The 24,601-nt window shown below is 37.8% G+C and overlaps 1 protein-coding gene across 3 annotated transcripts in view; it reads right to left on the reverse strand.

Moving 5' to 3' along the window:
* scara5 (scavenger receptor class A, member 5 (putative)) overlaps positions 1–24,601 on the reverse strand; it is a 179,000-nt gene that overhangs the window by 21,572 nt on the left and 132,827 nt on the right. For all 3 annotated transcript variants that reach the window (XM_026195066.1, XM_026195068.1, XM_026195065.1), the window contains one exon: positions 1,430–1,918. In XM_026195066.1, coding sequence (XP_026050851.1) covers positions 1,430–1,918 — 489 coding nt within the window. The remainder of the gene's footprint in view (positions 1–1,429; positions 1,919–24,601) is intronic.

Consider the following 24,601-nt stretch of genomic DNA (forward strand, 5'->3'; position numbering starts at 1 on the left):
AATTAACTGATTAATTAAGTGATAATTAGGCATTAGTGATGAACACCTGCTGTTAACAAACAGAATCCCTGAAGAAAAGAGAGAAAAGAACTACAACTGACTTCAGCCATCAATTGATGATTGTCATCATAAATACAGGTGCTGGTCATATAATTAGAATATCATCAAAAAGTTGATTTCACTAATTCCATTCAAAAAGTGAAACTTGTATATTAATTCATTCAACATAGACTGATATATTTCAAATGTTTATTTCTTTTCATTTTGATCATTATAACTGACAACTAAGGAAAATCCCACAGTATCTCAGAAGACTAGAATATTGTGAAAAGGTTCAATATTGAAGACACACTCTAATCAGCTAATTAACTCAAAACACCTGCAAAGCCTTTAAATGGTCTCTCAGTCTAGTTCTGTAGGCTACACAATCATGGGGAAGACTGCTGACCTGACAGTTCTCCAAAACACGATCATTGATACCTTGCACAAGGAGGGCAACACACAAAAGGTCATTGCAAAAGAGGCTGGCTGTTCACAGAGCTCTGTGTCCAAGCACATTAATAGAGAGGCGAAGGGAAGGAAAAGATGTGGTAGAAAAAGTTAACAGGCAATAGGGATATCCGCACCCTGGAGAGGATTGTGAAACAAAACCCATTCAAAAATGTGGGGGAGATTCACAAAGAGTGGACTGCAGCTGGAGCCAGTGCTTCAAGAACCTCTACACACAGACGTATGCAAGACATGGGTTTCAGCTTCACATTCCTTGTGTCAAGACACTCTTGAACAACAGACCGCGTCAGAAGCGTCTAAAGACAAAAAGGACTGGACTGATGCTGAGTGGTCCACAGTTATGTTCTCTGATGAAAGTAAATTTTCCCAAAGTCCCAAAGTCTGGAGGAAGAGAGGAGAGGCACACAATCCACGTTGCTTGAGGTCCAGTGTAAAGTTTCCACAGTCAGTGATGGTTTTGGGTGCCATGTCATCTGCTGGTGTTGGTCCACTGTATTTTCTGAGGTCCAAGGTCAACACAGACATTTACCAGAAAGTTTTAGAGCACTTCATGCTTTACCAAGTTTTACCAACTTTATGGAGATGCAGATTTCATTCTCCAACAGGACTTGGCACCTTTGTGTAATGTAATCTGTGTGTAATGAATGAATATAATATACAAGTTTCACTTTTTGAATGGAATTAGTGAAATAAATCAACTCTTTGATGATATTCTAATTATATGACCAGCAACTGTACACTACAACTACTGATCAAATTGTCTCTTAGCTTTTGTGTTTCAGAAACACATAGTTATAACAGCCTGAAAAAAAACTAAGACATAGGTCAAAGGCCAAGAGCCCAACTAAAGCAAACAGTGATCTGCTTTTGATTTTAGTAAAATTTTATAATTGAAACATTAAAAAGGAACAAAACATACCTTGTAATACAGTTAAGTTTTGGAGTGCCACGGATTGCTCCCATGCTTTTAGCCTCAGATCTTTGGTGATGACATTCAGCACTTCGATCTCATTCCTGAGCTGCTCTTCCAGGTGTAACTGTGTGATCCTCATGCTTGTGGTGTCATGAGACACATTCCCAATCTTCTCCTGCAGTTCACAGATTTTCACCTGGTGCAGACTGACATCTCCACTAAGCGAATGGTTTAATGTCTGTACTGTCCATCCCACCTCCTCCAGACGCTCCTGTAGTGTTTCTACTTTTACCACCATTGTCTTTAAAATTGCATCTTGGCTTCGAATAGAGCCAGCAGCAAAGGCTAATTCTTCTCCCAGTCTGCTGCTGTTCCTCTGGCTGGAGTGGCTGATCATGGCCAGATGGTCCCAGAGTTGAGCCACAGAGTCTGTGGTGTGTTCAGAGAAGGCCTGCAAATCTTTGATGTCACGCTCCAAGCCTTGTGCCAGACGCCCTGCTCAAGTTAGTAACAGAAGTGTGAGGACAGTATTAATCACACTTGCACATGTAAACTAATTTTATGTTGATGTGATGTAAGCTTTGTTCAAAAAATGGGGCAGGGTCAACACTTTAATTAAAAGCAATTATTAATTGAAATGTTGGTACAAATTAGTTAAAGACACTTAATATAAAGTGAGTAAGATGCGTTACAAGCATCTGCCAAATGGATAAGTGTAATTACAAGTTGTTTTGTTATATTACCAGCATTCAACACTCCTTTCACCTTTTCCAATTTTACTTAATCTGTTCATGTTGTGATTACTTAAAAAAATTAATTTAACAATGTGAACTTAATTTAATCTAGTTCATTCAACAAAATAGTGTGTGTTGTCAGCTTTACTTCAAAATTATTTGTTCAGCCAACATAACATTGTTGCATAAAAGTAACAGATTAAAAAAACAATACAGACTGGCATCTCATTGGCTTAGGATTTTGCAGTGTATTATGGGTAATTGTTGCTCTGTCAGCCTCTTGCAGAAGTGTAGCACCATTAGATAGAAATGAGTAATAAGTTGTCAAGTTTGAGTCAATGAACTTGTTCCAATATATTTTAAAACAAAACAAACAAATAAACAAATGGTTTGAAATGTTATATTGCATTTCAAATTAGTTTGTGATATGTTTGATAAACTATAATCACAAAAAAGTCTGTATGATAAATTGTATTGAGCAGTTGCACTCTGATTGATTGATTTGGTGTTATTGACATTAAATCCTACAGTCAAACTTATCTCACTAAATTAAGAATGAACATGTAACAAAAAAAAAAAAAAAAGCAAATGAGTTTAATGGAAATGATAATATCATGTTTAACCAACACATCTATTTTATGTTCAAATAACATGATAAAGGTTGGTTGACTTAACTTGGTTTAGATGGAATATAGGTGGCATGATTAAATCATGTTCATCCAATTAATTTTTTTTTTTTTTTTTTGAGTGTAATTTCATGACATGCTCAATCTCATTTTGACAGAGAAACAGTAAGATTTTTTTTTTCAAAGAGCAATTTGTGTGCTTCATTGCAAGCAAGAAAGTGTGTCTATGTGTACAAAGCAATTAACCCAGTCAATGTCACAAAATGTCTTATTCTTTAAGTGACCAAGAAGTAGTGCAGAATGTAATATCATTTATTGTTTTACATTTTAAAATTTAGTTAAAATCATTCCAGATTTTCCGTTGTTTAATGTATCATAAAGCATTTAAACAACTAATAATTAAAAACACATTGTATGAATTCAATTTAACTTAGTTTTTTAAAGAAAAAACTCTTCTCCCATATAACAAATCATCATCACTTACAAGTATTTCACATTAATGAAAAGAGTTTTGCTCCTAATTACTGCTTATTTATAGTAAGAAAGGTAGCATGTTATAGAATGTTATGTTTGGGCATTGGTTACGCTTAAGGGATCCAGAATATGGTCATGCAGAATAAAGCATTAACACGTGCTTTGTGAGTACTAATAAATAGCCAATATGCTAGTAATATACATGCTACTAAGCAACAAGTTAATAGTGTATAGTGTAGCTCAGTGGTTCCCAAACCTGTCCTGGAGTACCCCCAACACTGCACGTTTTCTTTATCTCCCTAATTAAACACATCTGATTCAACTCATCAGCTCATTAACCCATGTTATAAGGAGATGATGAGTTGAATCAGATGTGTTTAATTAGGGAGATAAAGAAAACGTGCAGTGTTGGGGGTACTCCAGGACAGGTTTGGGAACGTAGCTTAATCTAAAGTGTTACCTTGAATCTGTCCAAATTTACTAAACAGGGCAAATTAGAGTGGACCTCAATCCCATAAAAACGCAGATAGTTCTGCGGATGATCTACTGACAACGCACAGTTTAAAAATGGCAGACGAAACTCACATCCATAATCACTAATGCAGTGTACCAAGAGCAGGTTTGTCAAGTGAAAAATTGGTGAAGATGCTTTTTTACTAGTAAAGTGACTACTGCAAACCTTAGTAAATCATTTCAATTAAATACTGTCCTCCCATAAATTTAACATCAGAAAGGGACACTCCTTTTGCCCTTAGCCTTCTAATGCAGTTTCATGAGAAGTATGCTAAAAAGTACGAACCCACTGTTCAATTTATTCTGACAACTAAAATAGTTCATTAAGACTCAACACTAAATTATAAAGTTAACTTCCATTTGAAAAATGAAAGCAAAAGGATGATTATGAAATAATGTTGTGACAAAATGTTCAGGAACTGTTGCTTCAGCTCATTTTGTAATTTGGAACTATGCTATTGTCTACTACAGCCAAAAGGTACGAAAACTACATTGCCTGAAAAAAAGAATCTGTGGAAAAAAACAGTGGTCCCTCAATATGATATTACAACAGTGGGTGTCAATATGATTTACAGTTCTACTTACATTTTCAAAACCTTTACTTTTTTTAATTAAAAAAAAAAAAAATTATATTTAACACACAAATCCAAGAATTACACACACAAAATGCGAGATGCCAAAATGAAGCACTGCATTCAAAGTATCACAAAATAACAAGCAAACAACGTTGCAAACAGCTTTACCATAATATAATATTTTTTGATAGATCATATACAAATAGTTATTAAAAACCTAAAGGTCTTCTTTCATAAACTACATTTAGGTACCAGACGGTAAATTTCACGGTTAATACGATGGCAAGATTAAAACTGATTTTTCTTTTTTTTTACTGTAAGCATTTGTCGTGTGAATACAGTATTACTGTGTACAAAAGAAAAGAAGTACATCAAGCATGTGTAATTGTGTAAAATAACATAAAAAAACATATTTTATCCGTCATAAGTCTCGTCTAATTTTTGTTCGGGAGCTTTTATAAAAATATATAAATTATTATTCTTTCTAAATGTGATGTAAAGGCGACTGTGACTTCAAATAAACAGAAACAGACTCGACTGAATAGGAGACTATGTTCATAACATTTTATTTCTGTGTGACTAATTTTCCATCCTGATAAATTTATTCATTATGATAAATATAACACTTCTTATAGTAAAACAATGATGCTTTTGGATTTAAATATTTAACAAAGCATGCAAACAAACAGAGGTTTTTATCATCTTCGTTTTGTTATCACGCTAGTTCCAGTGACTTATTTCTTATTAGTTTTCTGATAACTACTCATTGTTGGTGAAATGATGAGGTTGCCTGAAGTTGTTCCTGAGAGGCATGTAAAGGTGTGTTTTAGTGAAGCACAGCGGAGCTTCAGGCCCTGACTGTGTAAACCCTGCGCTATTCTGGCCTCGGTGCTACTGGCCCGAGACTATTAAGCCGTGTTTCCACCGCAGGAACTTTACCCAGGAACTAGGGACTTTGGCCTGGTACTTGGTGTATTTCCACCGCAGGAACCAGGAACTAAACAAAGTTCCGGGTAAAAAAATGCCCCTCAGAAAGTCCCTGCTGGCGAGGTGGTACTTTTTCAAAGTTCCGGAACTTTCGGGGGCGGGACTTGGGCACTAAACATCCTGATTGGTTGAGTTCACGCAGCATTGGTTGAGTTCAACCACCATTTATTCGGATCAACATTTTCAAAATATTACTGTTATTGTGTCATGAAATGTCATTTTAAAAGTATTTCAGGCGAGAATGTAGTTGTTTAAAACTCAAATCTATGGTTTATTTATAAAGACAGCGCCTATTTAAAAATGTGTTTCGCCGATCTCGTAGACGGTGAGCTCCACTCGATCAGCGGGAGCTCAGTCCTCATGTATCCGCAGAGAGCAGCCTCATCTCTGCTAGATCTTCTGATATGTGCCGCTGGCTCCGATGTCTCTTTAGTGGTTAAACATAACATAATTCAGCTGCGGGGTAAATCTAACAGGTTTTCTTTGGTCTGTATTCAATTGATCTATATGTTAAAATGAAAATAAAAAAGGCAAATTTATATAATATTCATTGTAATGGTTGCATATACACATATCCCTGAACTAAGTACATTTCTGCAGCTGTTATTATGCTTAAATGAAAACCAAAGGAGGCAGTGGTATTTTATATCCTATTTCGTTTTATTGTAAATATAAAGAGAGGAAAATTACAGGATTCGCGTCGTCGCTGACATCACACTCCCCAGTTGAATGCACGAAGTCAGAACTAACTACCGATGATGCACGTCCAAAATCAGCGTACCTTTTTTTTTTTTTTTAAATCCACGGTACTTTGTATTGAGAAATGCACAGACCTACGTCACCAGTCTATTTGCCTAATTTACCCGGTACTTTACACCGTGGTGGAAACGCAGAAAGCAACAGGTCTGGGGGGAAAAACGTTCCTGGGAAAAAAAGTTCCTGGTACAAATGTTCCGGTTAATTTCGGTGGAAACGCGGCATTAGCCTGGACGGCCCGTTAAAAGCCCTGGCTCACACTGACCCGACAGTGGAAATTCGGCTACTAGTCTCTCAAAAACCAAACCAGTTCTCTCTCAAGAGTAGGCTAATAATCAACTTACAGATACAGATACATTTTCTATTTGTTCCAGGTTTGCATCTTTTTATTTTGCTGGTTTGTGTGGCACATCCACATTTGTTTAGTGAAGTAAAAAAACAGGACTCGCTTAAGGACTTCTGCGTAATGAAAATGTGTGCATTGAATTAATTCATTCGTGTTCAAATGATAACTAAAAGTTTGTCATGACATCTCTATACTTGCAAGATAGATATATTTTTAGAAATGAATAATTATTTTAGTTTAATATGGTATACTTGTTCAATGATAGTCATAGTCATAATGGTCTATAGTGACTGTACAGCGATCCACCTGGTTTTATCCGAATGCAGATACAAATAATTTAGTGATTGTTACAGATACAAACACAGATAAAGATACAAATACTGGCTGGTACATGAAAATGTAAATATGTAATGTCATAAATATAAAGTTTTGACAATTTAAATAATTGCTGCATTTGGCTATGAATAAATAAGAGTTTATTGATAAGAACTATTTCATGTCTTTTCATTTACCATGAGTAATGAACCACAAGTAGTCGAGTAACTTGAGTATTTTTTAATGAGCAATCGTCTATCAGAAATCAGTAGTCATACAACCCCTATTGGACACAGACCTGTGCAGAAACGAGAAGTGCCATAAATGTATTACCAGGGCCCGGCTGGAAAACTAAAGACTCACATTTGGACCTGATCGGCACAGGCTCCACAGCTAATTGCTATTAACAAGTTAATTTACAGTTGTGAAAATTAAACTTTCTTTCTTACTTAATGTAAAATTAGCAGCCTTCTTCCCTAAACCTGACCATGGGTTTCTGTAGTGTAGTGGTTTTCACGTTCGCCCCACACACGAAAGGTCCCCGCCTGCCATTCCTCCCATACCCAGGTGGCCAGTCTTTAAATATCTCACTGCAGCGGAGGCACTGGGTCAGTGAACATGGCACACGGACACCCTGGTTTTTGTAAAAAATAGGCTAACGATTGCATCATAACCTGCGACTCTCTGTCGCACAGTATAGAAATTACCGTATGGACAGGAGGAGAAACTTGCAGACAATCTTTTACGGTCTATGAGGTGATCAGGTGGACATGGAGGTATAAAGTCAAGGGAAAAGCCCATAGAGAGTCCATAAAAGCAACGGGACAAAATTATTCAACAACATCTGCAAGATTCGGTGGGTGATTCAGATTTCTCTTGGCACAGCGATTAGAAGACTTACAGGTTGCTCACGTGACATTTAGTTCATCAAGCTCAATTTGAGTCTGCGCAGTACGCTTGACCCCCAGGAAGTGCGTGCTTCTAACTGACTTCACTTGTCTCCGTTGAATCCAATGGGGTCGCTGTGTCCATTTCTTTTACTGTCTATGGCATTAACGCCAGTCAGTACGACGCACATGCGTGTTTACAGTAAATACATATATGTTACTGCGCACGTGTGGTAAACACATACACATACATATGTGACGTCACCACGCTACGGAGTCTGGAGCGAGGAGTACTTGATCAAATCAGACGATCTAGCTGTATCAGTCCCTGATTGGTCTTTATTCATTTTCCCTTCTCACTAAACCCACCTAGTGGTTGATCGTCCCTATGTTTTCAAATTATGTTGGAAAACACAGCCCAAAAGCCACATGTGTATACTATTAACTAGGGCTGAAACGAATCCTCGAGTAAACCTTGCGGGCAAACGTAAAGAGAATGTTGTGGCATGTGTCCATTGCAATATAGAGCTGGCACACCACAACTAGGGCCCTATGATTTCCGCGATGCAGAAAACGCGGAGGGAATTGCGGAATCCAATCATAAAAATGGATGTTACAGTTTAACACGGAATGGCAAGGAATTTGCCAAATTTTGAATGAATTAATCAAAAATAGGTCATTGCACTTACATCAAATCATGATATAGACTAATATTTGTAAAAAAAAAAGCTGGAACAGTTTATTTAAATATTAATCCTGCATGTTCTGCGTGTCTGTTCATGAATGGAGCAGAAAAGCGACTTCCTTTATCACACACACTGAAGCGCACGTGATGCTCACAGTGATTTCAGCGTCTGCTGTCTCACTAAATAAGGACATGAACACATGAACAACATCTCCAGAACTGCTCTGACAATCACTTCATGTGCATTTGACCGTTTGACTTGAGTAAAACTAGTGTCACATCACATACACAGAACTGTAAAGTTACGTCAACCCATCAAAATAAAAGTCTGGTTTAGTTTAAAGACAAGTATTTGCCAGATATGTATTACTATTGTTCAGCAGAATGTACATACCCTACTACAAAAAAAAAAAAAAAAATTCTAACATTATTTTTAAGGTTTAATCACACAACATTTCTTCAATGTTTTATTTTTAATAGTAAATCCCCTTTGTTTACCAAAAAGTTAAGTTTGCTTAATTTTCAATAATTAAAAGATAAATTTAATTAATGTTTTATGTGTTTAATGTTTAATGTGCATCTCAGTAAATGCTTTATTTAAAACCCCAACTGAATGGCACTTAAATGCACTTAATTCATCTGTCAACACTATTGTCATTGTTAACAGTACAAGTACAGACAGAGAAACAATGGGTAATAATTAAATGTTCATTTTTGATGTATGCATTGCATTCTATGCATTTAAAAAATGCATTAAAAAAAAAATCTGCACAGATTACCCAGAAAAAAACAGCATTAAGGGACCAGTGGACGGAGTTTGTTTTTACAGAGCATCAACGGAGTTGTGCAAGTGTTTTTGTTTGTTCCCTGCATTTCGAAGACGCTTGTTTTACAAACAAGGCCCAGTTTGACGATGGATTTGCGTATCGTTTATTTCTTAAGGATGATGCAATCCCAAGGAAAAAGGGTTACAATCGTGTGTTGGAACCGCATGCGGTGAGTAAAACTGCTTCAAATATCTCTGTGTTGTTAACTTAGCTATCGGCGCGTAAGAACATAAAGTAAACAACTTTTTTTTGCAAACTGCACTTTCCACATGTACACCTTAAAAAAAAAAAAAAGACGACAAAGTGGAACTTAGTCATTTTCCAAAACCGCTAAGCAAATATATACAGTTTCAATACATACCACATAGAGACATCGTTGCTGCTGCTCTTGTTAAATTTCAGCCTCTGGATCTGATTCTGGACCATAAATATACGGCTGAATCTGACTGTTAGCCATGGTTTGTTTTGGATGTTTTTTTCCTCACGGTAAAGTCACAGCTTCCAAACGCTCTCAACGCAAAAGCCTACTGGTGCTCGTGATTCTTTAGCTCCGCCCACACGTCACGCCTCCAGGCGCTCGTGTTTTTCTGGGAAAAACGGTACAGACTATCTTTCTCTTATAAATATAATAAAACTAACTTTTTGGAGTTATGAAGGATGCAGTACTACTCTATAGGTACTCAAGATTAACAGGATATTGAGTGAGAACGAGCATTTCACCCCCCCTTTAAGATGACCGCTCTGAATCTGACAGTTAAGTTGGTGTTTGTGTATAATTATTATTTATTTTTTCACCTTATTTCTCAGCTTGCACATTCTTACTTTAATTTTCCAATTTTGCAAGTTACAAAAACACACGCACAGCACTTCCATGATTCATCATCATCAGGGCAGACTGGCTCTAATCATGCCCGCGGCTTTCACAGATTGACTCGAGGATTACGCACAGAACTGGGACCTGACTGACTGTTTAAAATATGAACCCGAACCTGAACTCGTACAGGTTTTGGGTCCTTGGTTTTGGGTGGACCCTATATTGGTTTTGTTTTAACTCAGAGGGAGTGCCAGCCACACTGTATTTTCACACAAGAATTTTAAAAGACGATATCTCCATTTGCACTGAACTTTCACTGCTGAAACTTTGCAGATATTATTTATGCTCAAACAGCAACATTACACACTGTACAAAAAAATTGCTGTTAAAAAAACAACATATTCTGAGAGTAACCTGCTTTTTCATTAAAACAGTAAAATCCCGTAGAAAACAATGCATTCTGGGTAATATCTGTTGTTTTCGAGAAAGTAGACATCTGCAGTACTGTGAAGTTACAGCGCTCAGAGTTGACACTCCCTCATTCAATATTCCCTACATGAGTTTAGTAATATAGTCACTGAATAATTCAGGCACTGATGAACAGCTGCTGTTAACAAGCAGAATCGCTGATGGAAAGAGCGAGAAATGAAAAAAAAAAAGACTTAAACCACAGCTTTAGATGAAATCAACTGAAATAAAACATCAGAGGATGATTAAACAACTCACATTATACACATTATAATCTGACTTCATTTCTTTCTTTTTTTTTGCTGTGTTTGTAAAGCACTTTTTATATCTGTGATACTAAAAGATGACAAACTAATGTGACAGATCAAACAAATAAATAAAATATGCTCATATAATTTTTGGAACTTCAGTATCAATTAGACACACAGCGACATCAAGAATCAGCATATGAAGCTCAACAATCATGCCAATTTAAAGCTTCATGCCTATGCATGCAGGCATGCTGGGTATCAGCAGAGTACAAAACTCAACCATAACTCCCAGCATCCATTGCGGCTTGAATAAATCATGCAGCTGAATTGTCCACTTATTTATTTAATTCTTACTATGCGCTTTTGTTTTTGTCTAGAGTTTTAGTAGCTTGTATTGTTAAGTTCAGAGTTATGTTCTCTATTAGTGCTTTTGGATCTTAGTGCTGCATTCAACACTATTGACCACAACACTCTCTTGAATAGACTAGAAAACTTTGTTGGCATCAATGGAAGTGCATTAGCATGGTTTAAAACGTACTTAAATGACCGCCATCAATTCGTAGCAGTGAATGAAGAGGTATCATATCGATCACAAGTGCAGTATGAAGTACCTCAAGGCACAGTACTAGGGCCATTATTCTTCACACTTTACATGTCATCCTTGGGAGTTATCATTACGAACAAATGTTTTAGCGTTTACTGTTATGCTGAAAAAAGAGAGGAGTTAATTACAGGACCTAGAAACTCTGCATGTAATAACCTAGAACACTGTCTAAGACTTGATGGCTGCTCTGTCAATTCTTCACCATCAGTTAGGAACCTAGGCATGCAATTTGATTGCAATCTTTCCTTAGAAAGCCATGTTTCTAGCATTTGTAAAACTGCATTTTTCAATCTCAAAAATATATCTAAATTTTGACCTATGCTCTCAATGTCAAATGCAGAAATGTTAATCCATGCATTTATGACCTCAAGGTTATTGTAATGGTTTATTGGGTGGTTGTTCTGCACGCTTAGTAAACAAACTACAGTTAGTCCAAAATGAAGCAGCTAGAGTTCTTAATAGAACCAGGAAGTATGACCATATTAGCCCGGTCCTGTCCACACTGCACTGGCTCCCTATCAAACATCATATAGATTTTAAAATCTTGCTTATTACTTATAAAGCCCTGAATGGTTCGGCACCTCAGTATTTGAATGAGCTCTTGTTAAATTATGATCCTTCACATCGGCTGTGTTCTCAAAACTAAGGCAATTTGACAATACCTAGAATATCAAAATCAACTGCGGGCGGCAGATCCTTTTCCTGTTTAGCACCTAAACTCTGAAATAACCTACCTAACATTGTTTGGGAGGCAGACACACTCTTGCAGTTTAAATCTAGATTAAAGACCCATCTCTTAATAATAATAATAGTAAAAAAATTATACATTTTATTTATATTGCGCTTTTCTTATACCCAAAGCGCTACAAGTACAGTGCAAAAATAAATACATTAAAAATACATTAAAAAAGAAAAAGAAAACAACAAGAAGTATAACAGAATATACATTGAGTGTCACCAATTAGGACACAGACATCTTAAAAAGATGGGTTTTTAACTGTTTCTTGAAACTTGTTAGTGTTGGTGCATTCCTAACAGTTGAAGGAAGTGCATTCCACAATCTGGGGGCGGACACAGAGAAGGCTCTTTCACCCATTGTTTTCAGTCTACAAGAAGGCTGTTTAAGTAGAAGAGATTTGGCAGAACGGAGAGATCGAGAGGGCATATATAATGTAAGTAAATCACATATATATGATGGTGCAATTCCATGTACAGCTTTATACGTTAAGATAAGAGTTTTAAAATCAATACGGTCATGGACCGGGAGCCAATGCAGGTTCCTAAGCACCCCAGAGATATGGTGACGAAAAGGAGTATGTGTAAGAACACGAGCAGCTGAATTCTGTATATGTTGCAGGCACTTAATATATTTTGCTGGTAGCCCAAGATAAAGGGCATTACAATAATCAAGCCTAGAGGTCACAAGTGCATGGACAAGCCTTTCAGCATCAGGTAATGAAAGAAAGGACCTGATCCTAGCAATATTCCTTAGATGGAAAAATGCAGATTTTGAAATGCTCTTGATATGTGCTTCAAGTGTCAAGTGAGAATCAAAAATTACTCCAAGGTTACGTACTTGTGGTGATGCAGACAGTAGATTGTTTTCAATCTCCAAATTAAATGTTTTACCATTACAGGTAGCTGCAGGGGTACCAACTAAAAGAACCTCGGACTTTGTACCATTTAATTTAAGAAAATTCTGGTACATCCATAATTTAATTTCCTGGAGACAGTCAGAAAGGGTTTCTGATACACCTGTGATAGTTTTTGTGCTAATATAAATCTGTGTATCATCAGCATAGAAGTGGTACCCGAGACCATACTTTCTGATAATCTGCCCTAAAGGAAGCATGTAAATATTAAAAAGTATCGGGCCAAGGACAGACCCCTGAGGAACACCATGACACACCTGTCCAACGTTAGATTTATTATTTTCTAAAATAACAAACTGGGTACGATCAGTCAGGTAAGATTTAAACCACTCCAACACTGTTCCAGAAATACCAAGCCAGGTCTCGAGTCTCTCAAGCAGTATAGAGTGACACACCGTGTCGAAGGCTGCACTCAAATCTAAGAGCACCAAGATAGTAAGGGCACCAGAGTCAGCAGAGACGAGGAGATCGTTTATAACTCGGACCAAGGCAGTCTCAGTACTATGTCCAGAACGAAACCCAGATTGAAAAGGTTCTAAAAGCTCGTTCATGGACAAGTGTGAATGAAGTTGTGACACAACAACACGTTCCAAAACCTTCCCCAAAAAAGGAAGATGAAAGTGAAATGACATTCAGCCAAGTATGGTGACCCATACTCAGAATTTGTGCTCTGCATTTAACCCATCCGAAATGCACACACACAGAGCAGTGAACACACACACACACACTGTGAGCACACACCCGGAGCAGTGGGCAGCCATTTATGCTGCGGCACCTGGGGAGCAGTTGGGGGTTCGATGCCTTGCTCAAGGGCACCTAAGTCATGGTATTGAAGGTGGAGAGAGAGCTGTTCATGCACTACCCCCACCCACAATTCCGTCCGGCCCGAGACTAGAACTCATAACCCTTCGATTGGGAGTCCAACCCTCTAACCATTAGGCCACGACTTCCCCAACAGGCCAATATCTAGGCCCATTAGATATTGGCCTGTAATTAGACAGATCAGACACATCACACCCAGGCTTTTTGAGAACTGGTGTGATGGAGGCAACCTTAAGGGCTTGAGGAACAAGTCCAGTGGTAATGGAAGTATTAACAATGTTCAAAATGAGAGGACTGATAGCTGGCAGACACTCTTTGAGAACATGAGTTGGAATAGGATCCAAGGTACAGGTAGAGGAACTCATAGTCATAATTAATTTGGAAATGTAATCAATGGTGACCGTTTCAAAACTAGAGAACCAAGTAGACGGACAATTTAAAGGCTGAATCTCAGGAGGTGCACTTAGAGAGGCACAAGTAATAGACTGATAAATATTATCAATTTTTTCAGCAAAAAAATTCAAAAACGTATTGCACTGCTGCACAGTGGAACAAATAAGTGAATTGGAAGGTTTATGAAGTTTGTTGATTACTTTAAACATCTTATTTGGATTAGCAGTACCATCATTAATGATCTGAGAGTAGTATTCAGTTCTTGCTATTTTGAGGGCATCGCTGTACTGAACCAATTGCTCATCATACATAAGTTTATGGACAGTGAGCCCTGATTTTTTAAATTGTCGTTCCAACTGACTATTTTTTGCTTTTAGAACCCTGAGCTCAGTAGTAAACCAGGGTGATGATTTCAAAAATGAAACAACACGTTCCTTCTTGGGGGCCAGCACATCTAGAGTTGATGATAAAATTGAATTATAATGATCAACAGTATTTCCTGCAGAACTGTCATTTATCATACATGAAAATTGATTAAGATCGATATTTTTAAGATTCCTAAAACTAATAACCCTCTTTTGTAGTTTTTGCAGAGAAACAGATAAGATAAAATCAAGAGCTTATGGTCACTAATACACAAATCTTTACCTTCAAGCTGATTTATATCAGCACCAGCTGTACATACTAAATCCAGTGTATGACCTTTTCCATGAGTTGGAAATTTGACATGCTGTATCAGGTTAAAACAGTCTAGAATCTCCATCAAATTAGCAGTATGATTACAACTGGGATTGTCAACATGAATGTTAATATCTCCAATAAGAATCATAGATGGACAAAGGGGATTCACAAATGCAATTAGCTCTGTGAGTTCATCAAAGAACAGAGGGTTACTCTTTGGTGGCCGATAGATAAACAAGATCAGAACAGGAGAAGCACCGCTAATTTTAAAAACAATACTCTCAAACGATAAAACAGAAGGAACAACAATTTCAGTTACAGAGACAACAGAACTGTACACAACAGCAAGGCCACCGCCTTTTCCAGTTGCTCTGGATTTGTCAAGATATCTATATCCCGGTGGAGTACATAAATTAAGATTTAAAAAGTCATTCTGTTGGTGCCAAGTTTCAGAAATACAGAAGACATCAAGTTTTTTATCCAAGATGATGTCATAGAGTAAATCAGACTTTTTGTTTAAAGAGCGTACATTGAGATGGGCAAACCTGATGGAATCAGGGCGTACTTTATCAGAGTATGTTGTAGACACTTGTTGTGGATAACATAAGTTTGCAGGGCAAACACCACGAGAGATGTTTTGTTTAATATCAGTACATGCGGGACGGGAACATAAGACCTTAATGTCAGTCCCTGTGATGTTAAAATTCCGCTGTGAACCCCTATGAACATATTTAGGCCGACGTAGAAGGTGAAGTGATCGTAAAGTTTCACAAACACGTATATTGAGCCCCAACTGGTGTTTCTGTGAAAGCAGTTCAGGCAGAGAGTACCTTATCATAGCGTGGTCCGGGTGTTTGAGGATCCGCTCTCCACAGAGCCCAGTCACTGGCAAAATACAGATGACAGCAGATAGCAGACAGATCCACATAGCAATGTCAAAATAAGGACAAAGATGTAGTGATGAGCCTAAAATCAGAGACTGCTACACAGGACACCGTTAGATCCAGTCTAAAATGTCCGAGTAAATCCAAAAGCGTTGTAATAAAACAGATCTTCTGAAGCACGGTTACACGAGCAGGGTGAGCACACAGGAGTGAAAAATCCAGGCACAGCGTGAGTGTGTCCGAAACCAGTCAGGAATGTGGTAGCACAACCAAAGGATGGAATCCAACAATAACGTATAATAATAAATAAATAAACAATGAAAAATAAAAAACAATTAAAATTGCAGAGTGGAGAAGCGGCAACCAAACATGCCAGCGTTCTCTCCACCGGAAGTGATGACCTTCTTACTCTTTAACCTGGCTTACACATAACATTCTAATTTTAATATCCAAATCCGTTAAAGGATTTTTAGGCTGCATTAATTAGGTAAACTGTGACCAGGAACACTTCACATAACACATGATTTTCTTACTACATCATTAGAAGAATGGCATCTACGCTAATATTAGTCTGTTTCTCTCTTATTCCGAGGTCACCGTAGCCACCAGATCCAGTCTGTGTCCAGATCAGAGGGTCACTGCAGTCACCCGGATCCAGTACGTATCCAGACCAGATGGTGGATCAGCACCTAGAAAGGACCTCTACATCCCTGAAAGACAGCGGAGACCAGGACAACTAGAGCCCAGATACAGATCCCCTGTAAAGACCTTGTCTCAGACGACCACCAGGACAAGACCACAGGAAACAGATGATTCTTCTGCACAATCTGACTTTGCTGCAGTCTGGAATTGAACTACTGGTTTCATCTGGTCAGAGGAGAACTGACCCCAACTGAGCCTGGTTTCTCCCAAGGTTTTTTTCTCCATTCCGTCACAGATGGAGTTTCGGTTCCTTGCCGCTGTCACCTCTGGCTTGCTTAGTTGGGGTCACTTCACTCATTAACAATGATATCATTGACTTGATTGCAAATTATTGCACAGATACAATTTAAACTGGACTGAGATGATGACATCACTGAATTCAATTATGAACAGCCTTTAACTGTCATTTTGCATTATTGACACACTGTTTTTCTAACTAACGTTGTTCAGTTGCTTTGACACAATCTTTTTTTGTTTAAAGCACTATATAAAGGTGACTTGACTTGACCATTGTTTAGATTCATACACTGATACTTGATGTGCGTGTTTTATAGCCTTTATGGACTAAACTTTTTTCTTCTTTTTTTTTTTTGTAGTGAGTGATGTGCTTAAAAATATTTCATAAAATACTGTTTATTATTTCACTCTAATTTAATATTAGAACATTGTTACATGAGAATCAATGGACAAGATTAGGAAACCTAGTGTTTAAAGACGATGTCATTACAAAAGCATAATCAATTATAAAATTTTTGCCTTGGTCATTCTTTTGCCACAACAAATGTGTTCAAAAACACATGGCTGTGGCAGACAAACAAAAGTTAATGTTATACAGTTAAGGTTCAAGAGCCCAACTAAAGAGGGATGAGACTGCCTATAGAGATGAGATTCTGAGACTATCAAAGTGGTGTTCAGCCAACAACCTGACATTTAACACTACCAAAAAATCCTTGACTTTAGAAGCCACAGGGCAGATCCCACTCCATACATCAATGGAGACTGCATAGAGAGGGTTCAGACATTCAAATTCCTCAGCAAAATCATCTCAGCAGATTTCACATGGTCAGCCAACACCATGGCAGTCATCAAGAAGGAACAGCAGCACCTTCACTTCCTAAGAATGCTGAAGTAGAACAACTTGAATAAGAAGCTGCTGGAGACTTTCTATCGGTCTGCAGTGGAGAGCCTGCTGACAAACTGTATCATAGTATGGTATGGCAGCTTTACTAAGGCAGAGAGAAAAGGAATACAGCGGATCATCAACACCACGCAGAGGATCATTGGCTGCCCTCTTTCCTCTCTGAAGGACCTTTACAACTCCCGCTGCCTCAACAGAGCTCAGAACACTGAAAAAGAACAGTCTCACCCTGGTTCCCACCTGTTGCCCTCCGGCAGGCACTACAGGTGCATAAGACCATGGACAAACAGGACCAGAGCTATAATGTCTCTCACACACACACACACAAAATTAGTGACATGACATTCAGCCAATTATGGTGCCCCATACTCAGAATTGGTGCTTTGCATTTAACGCATCCAAAGTGCACACACAGCTGTGAACACACACCCAGAGCAGTGGGCAGCCATTTATGCCTGGGGAGCAGTTGGTGGGTTCGGTGCCTTCCTCAAGGGCACCTCAGTCGTGGTATTGCAGGCCCGAGACTCGAACCCACAACCCGAGGGTTAAGAGTCAAGCTCACTAACCACTAGGCCACATTTCTGTGCAATTATGCAATGTTTTTCTATATCTTATTCCCTCAGAACAGTTTAGCAATATATTTTAGTGCAATATCTTCAATATCTTTTAGTGTAATGTTTTTATGTTTTTATTTAATTTTTTTCCCATTTATTTTATATCTATTCCTTCAGTGCACTGTGTAATGCTAGTAATACTATGTAATAATTTTACTAGGAGCCAGAAGTTTACCTCATATCAGTGCAATAATCATTTTAACAAGCTGTCACTTAATATTAATCTATTTTTAGACACAAACAATTATTTCTATTTCATTCTCGTCTTAGCTTAAACTTTTTAATTGTACATCTCTTTTGTATCATGTATATTTCTTTTTATTTTATTTTGTATATTATGTACAACGCACCTTACGCAGAAGCTCTGCAATTTCATTGTCTCTTGTGTACAATGACAATAAAGTATTCTAATTCTAAAGCAAACACTGCACCATCATGGTAGTGCCCAAAAACAACAACACCTAAATCTCTCTTAATTCTCAATTTGTATTCATGCAATGTGAAGCTGGTGATGCCATTTATAAAGTTTGTTTAATCAGATCTTAAGAGATTTAATGTTGCCTTTTATTTCAGTTGATTTCATCTAAGGCTGTGGTGTCTGAAGTCAGTTGTAGTTCTTGTGTTTCTCTTTTCTTCACTGATTCTGTTTGTTAACAGCAGCTGTTCATCACTAATGCTCAATCAGCACTTAATCACAGAATTATCTCATTAACTTCACTGATTCAATATTACTCTAAAGCGGAGTTCAGACTGTACGATTGTCAAAGTAGTCGGGTCACTGTTCTTTTCACACTGCATGACTATCTTGTCATGCATTCAGTCACTGCTGTGTTCACACTGCACGATGGATCGGCGGCAGAAGGTTTCACACTGCATGACGGTCAGGGTATATTCTGGCAAACTGTTTATCAATCACGTTTGCAATTGGCAAAGCAATCTGTGGTACACGTCACTACCAACACGCGATGGGTCACTCTCAAAGCACAAAGTTCCTCCGTGTTTTCAGCATGATACCATAGAAAAGTACGAGGTTTGAGAAATATAAGGCGGGGGAACAATTACAATATTTTTGATCTTAGAGTTAAAGTTCATGCAAACAGATATTAATAGACAAGTTTCAGTCAAATAATTGTTTAGGCCTATAACAAAACCCAGTGTTAAAGCGGAGCATGAACATTTATATTTGGAACATTATAATACTGTAGGCTATCCAATATGCAGTCACTTCTGTGTAGGCTATTCATTGCGGGGATAAGAACACAATTTTATTAGGGATCACCTGCATAGTTATGTCCAATAACAACATAACAATATAAGAAAACTTTGGCTATGGTTTAAATGTCCTTTGAATAGGGGTGTAACGATACGCGTATTCGTATTGAACCGTTCGGTACGACGCTTTCGGTTCGGTACGCGGTACGCATTATGTATACCGAACGGTTCGTTGGAGTAATTAATTATATTTGAAAAAAAAGAGAGAGAAAGAAATATAATGATATGCGTTCAACAAGGTAGCCCAATAACCCAAACAACGTAACAGGCAACGCCCCTGACACTCCCGAAGAAGAAAAAAACACCATCTTATATGTTTATGTTAGGCTACTCAGCAGGCGCTCGCTCACTCAGTACACGCTGAAGGCTCGTTGCAAAATAGCCAATGCGTTTAACAGACTAGAAATGAGAAGATCCTCCAATAACCAACAGGTCTGGTGTTTGGGTGCACTTTGGATTCCCTTTAAGCTATAATGGTGATGGCAAGAGAGTGGTGGATAAAAAAAACAACGGTATGTCGCATCTGCAACATGACAGGGTACACCAGCGGGATTACAAAAAAAAAAAAAAAAAAAAACCAGCAGGAATATCTGGGATATATGCGTCAGTACTATCTGGGAAAAGACGAAAAAAAGGAGAAACATGCACGCAGCAAACTATCCCTGCAGCATTTAGACACTATAGCTTACAGGGAATCCAACCCAAACACCAGACCTGTTGGTTATTTTAGGATCTTATATTTCTGGTCTGTTAAATGCATTAGACATTTTGCAACGAGCCTTCAGCGCGTGCTGAGTGAGCGAGCGCCTTAGGGGCCGTTCACATATCGTGCCTAAAAACGCATGGAAAACGCTAAGCGCGTCTTTCTCCTGAGGCGTCTGTCTTTGCTAAGCAACAATGACGTGCTCTCTCCATGAGACGCGGAAATTTCAGCAAAGGATAAATGGATTTGCAGCTCTAAAAATCGCTTGCAGTAGCTCTGCTACTGAATTTATTTCAAAATTGCAATCCATATACAACTATGATCAGCTGTTCCTTCATCTTGGCTGAGCTCTCAACGTTGTTACGGGAAAGGATGAAGCTGATTGGTTAGTTCTTGTCACATGACCCGCGGTGCGCTTGCGGCATTCTGAAAAGTTGAGATGTTTTTACATTTTGCTGTATCTAAAACGTATCGAACCGAACCGAACCGTGACATCAGTGTATCGTATCGAACCGAACCGTGAATTTTGTGAACCGTTACACCCCTACCTTTGAAATAACGCTAACACGTGTTTTGGTATGGTGGAAATTTTAAGTAGATTATTAATTATATATATATATATATATATATATATATATGACGTAAAATATACCTGCAGGGCTCCAGTTGTCAGGGAAACGCATGACTCAGTTGCAGGTAACAGTTTATTTAGCCCTCACTGGGCAAACAGGAAAAACAAAAGAATGACTACTCCACAGAGCAGAGCAAAAGAAACCTCTCTGCGGAGACCAGTCAAAGCGTCTTCTGTGACGCAACGTCAAATCACATCTACCAGAGCGTCATCGGGGACGCAACGTCAAAGTCACACTGAGCTGGGAATCCTTGGGACACAACGTCAAAGGCTCACCAAAATCCCTGAATGGAAGGACAGAGTGCAGAGAGGAGCTGGGGTCAGGTCTCAGAAGATCCAACAGAAAGGTGATGAAGGGACCGGAGGCAGAACCAGTCTAAACTGACAGGAACAGTTCCAGAGGGAAAAAACACAAATCCAAAAAACACCTGGAGCCTAAAACTTGACAAGGCAGGACTAAGCGGACAGGACAAGACAAGACAAGACAAGACGATCACACTCGAAGCACAAAACAATCACAACGGTCTGACAAAAGACAGAGCACGAGAGGAACTGAAATAGAGGAGAGCTAATGATGAAGGAGTGGCTACAGGTGTGACGGAACACAGGCAATTAAGGGTAATGAGTGGGAGGGGGAAGAAACACTGACAGCAGAACACATGAGCTGTCAAAACAAAACCCATGTGTTCTGAGACTGGACACACAGACAACAAGACAAAAATACAGCAACACAGACCTAAGTCATGACACCAGTAGCATTTCCAACCTCTGCAGTATGTCCATTTCAGCTGTTGATGGCATGGCAATCTTCGTGTTGTGTGTGGTGAGGACATCCCTGTTCGTTTCCGTTAATTAATTAATGTGTTAATGCAAAGAAAACAAGTAAATAGAATTTAGAAAAGAATACAGAAAGCTAGTGTTGAAGTTTAGGTTTGTTTCATTTTTTTTTTTTTTAATAGAAAAACTAACATTTAGAAAATGAATGAAGAGTGCCAGAGGGTCAAGTGTTTGTTTTTTTTGTTTTTAATAATAATAAAAAAAAATATATATACAAACCCGATTCCAAAAAAGTTGGAACACTGTACAAATTGTGAGTAAAAAGGGAATGGAATAATTGACAAATCTTTTTTGAGATGTGTTGATGCCATTCAATTTAAAATCAACAGATTTTTCCCTTAAAATGATACATTTTCTCAGTTTAAACATCTGATATGTCATATATGTTGTATTCTGAATAAAATATTGACATTTGAAACTTCCCCATCATTGCATTCTATTTTAATTCACAATTTGTACAGTGTCCCAACTTTTCTGGAATCGGGTTTGTAGTTTAAATAGAGAGTACTAGAGTTCGAGGGTGAATAAAGATGGAAGAGATGTGTTTTTGGATGTTTCTTGAAGATGCATGTGCATTTCTGAATGTGTTACGTACCCCTTTAAAAAAAGATCTAGGGATGAAAGGGGTGTGACATATAAACTGTGGAGAGAGACTGCCATCTTCAAGTTCCAGGGCTGACACACAAGAAAGCTCAGTAACACCAGTTTGAGCAAACAAACAGAGGTATTTTATTTAACAGAATGGAAAAAAAGATACGTAAGGCTTCAGGAGAGGAAAGGCCAAAACAATAAACAAAAGTTTCTCTAAGGTTTTAAGTATTAACTTACCTATCAAAAGAAAGGGTAATTTCTAAAATAAATGACATCCACCTCCCTACAAGATAATATTCCACTTGCACTTAAGCAGTTAAACAAAAAACTGAGACACTCTGCTACTCTCAATAACTTCACTTTTACACTATAGGTGAAGAAATCAACAAACACTTAGGTAGACAAGAGTTTAAACAAGAGCTTAAATCACAACACTGGAACTGGAAGATGGCAGTTGCAAGGATGGAACACCTCAGCCTCTCACCCTGGACTGCAGCTCTTGGGGGTTCTTTTATACTCCAGCCAACAAGCTCAAAACATGAGTCGAAACACTATGGTATTGTGCTGAAAACATGGAGGAACATTGTGCTTTGTGAGTTACCCATTGCGTGTTGGTAGTGGTGTGTACTACAGATTGCTTTGCCATTTGGTAAACAGTTTGCCAGAATATGCCTTGACCCATGACTTTACAATATGAAGGATTGCCGACAACTCTGTCTGGCACGCAAACTACGATGAGATGTGACAAGGAAACAATGCAATATCATGCATAAGACCAGAGTTCTCACCTGAGACTGGGATTTTTATTAAAAATAGTAGCCCGCAAGAAGCTTGCAATACCAATTTCCTTTGCGCTGATTTACAGAGACAACGAGAAAAAGAAAAGAAGCCATTCTTGCTGATATTGTGGTCTATAACTCCTCTCCAAACTCTACTGCTCTGTATCTTGCTCTCTCATTGGCTATCGATCATCGCGTATGTAGTTTTCATTCAGAACACTTTTTAAACAGCATGATTTTGAATCGCAGACAGGTCCAGATATTTAGCATGCCAAATATGTCACGGGCGTCAGCGACTTGTCGGCAATTCTCTCAGATCGCGTCCTTGCTCATTCACACTGCAGGGTTGTCACTCACATTAACGAGCACCAATTTGCCTGTGATTTTCTCAAAACCTGTCAGCGAGTCAAAAACTGGGCTAAAATCGTGCAGTCTGAACTCGGCTTAACACTCTGTAGTGTGCACATTATAAGTGTTCGCTTAAAACTTTAGGTCAAGATGGAAGATGAAAAAAAAACAGCATTAAATGTAATTTTACAGTAATAAACTGCAAATAATTTACAGCAACAGCAGAAAAACAGCTATTTATTGGCAACCGTGTTATTAACAAGTTATTTTCACTGAAATATTGGTGAAGGTCCATAGAAAAAACTTTATGCAAAGTCATGAACTGATAATGAGGGTAAATACTTAACTGTTAGTTTAATGTAGTTTTGTGGTTCACCATTGTGCTGGAGAGTAGAGTCTGTGCTTCAGTCAATGATGAGCCACAAACACTGATGTTCTGCTGCTTTATATAAAGACAGTAAATGTGGAGTTAATGTTAATACAGTGATGATCTCTGTGTTAAGTACTTCATCACATACGTGTACTATGTAACAGTGAAGTACAACGATTTGAGTTAAAGTCATGTTTTTAGTTACATTACTTTTACATTACTTCAAGACATATTTTTTCTCTCAGTGGATTGAAATAAAATACGTTCACAGTACTGTCCCTTTATGAATTTGAAACATGATGAGATGTGAATTAAAGGTACATAACAGGCAATCCTGCTTCCAGTAGATTACTGATATTTAACAGCAAATTTTTTTACATTGTGCATTTCACATGCAGCAATTAACTGTAATTTGTTTCGCTGTATTATACTGTAATCTATTTTACAGCAATTAGAATGATTTTAAAGGATTTTTTTGGCATCTTTTTAGTAATATACTGTAAATTCTACAGAAATGTATTTACAGTGCACTGATATTAAAAAAGTGAAATCGCAGTAAACCACCCATTTAAATGTATGCTCCTTTCAAGCATTGTCGTCATCTAAATTGCACGTTCCAAACATATACAAATACAATACAACTGGAATATTGACAATTAGTGTGTAATCTGTAATCCTAGTGGGAATCCAATACTGAATATATATATATATATATATATATATATATATATATATATATATATATATATATATATATATATATATATACATACATATATTTCCGGTTCTTAATGCAGGCTTAACAACATGACCCCACATCTCATTGTATACTACATATTTTCAATGAAATGTAATTGCAGCATACAGCTGGAGAAAAACATGCTTCAAATCCTAGAGTT

Source organism: Carassius auratus, chromosome 20, assembly GCF_003368295.1.
Source record: "Carassius auratus strain Wakin chromosome 20, ASM336829v1, whole genome shotgun sequence".
Lineage (NCBI taxonomy): Eukaryota > Metazoa > Chordata > Actinopteri > Cypriniformes > Cyprinidae > Carassius > Carassius auratus.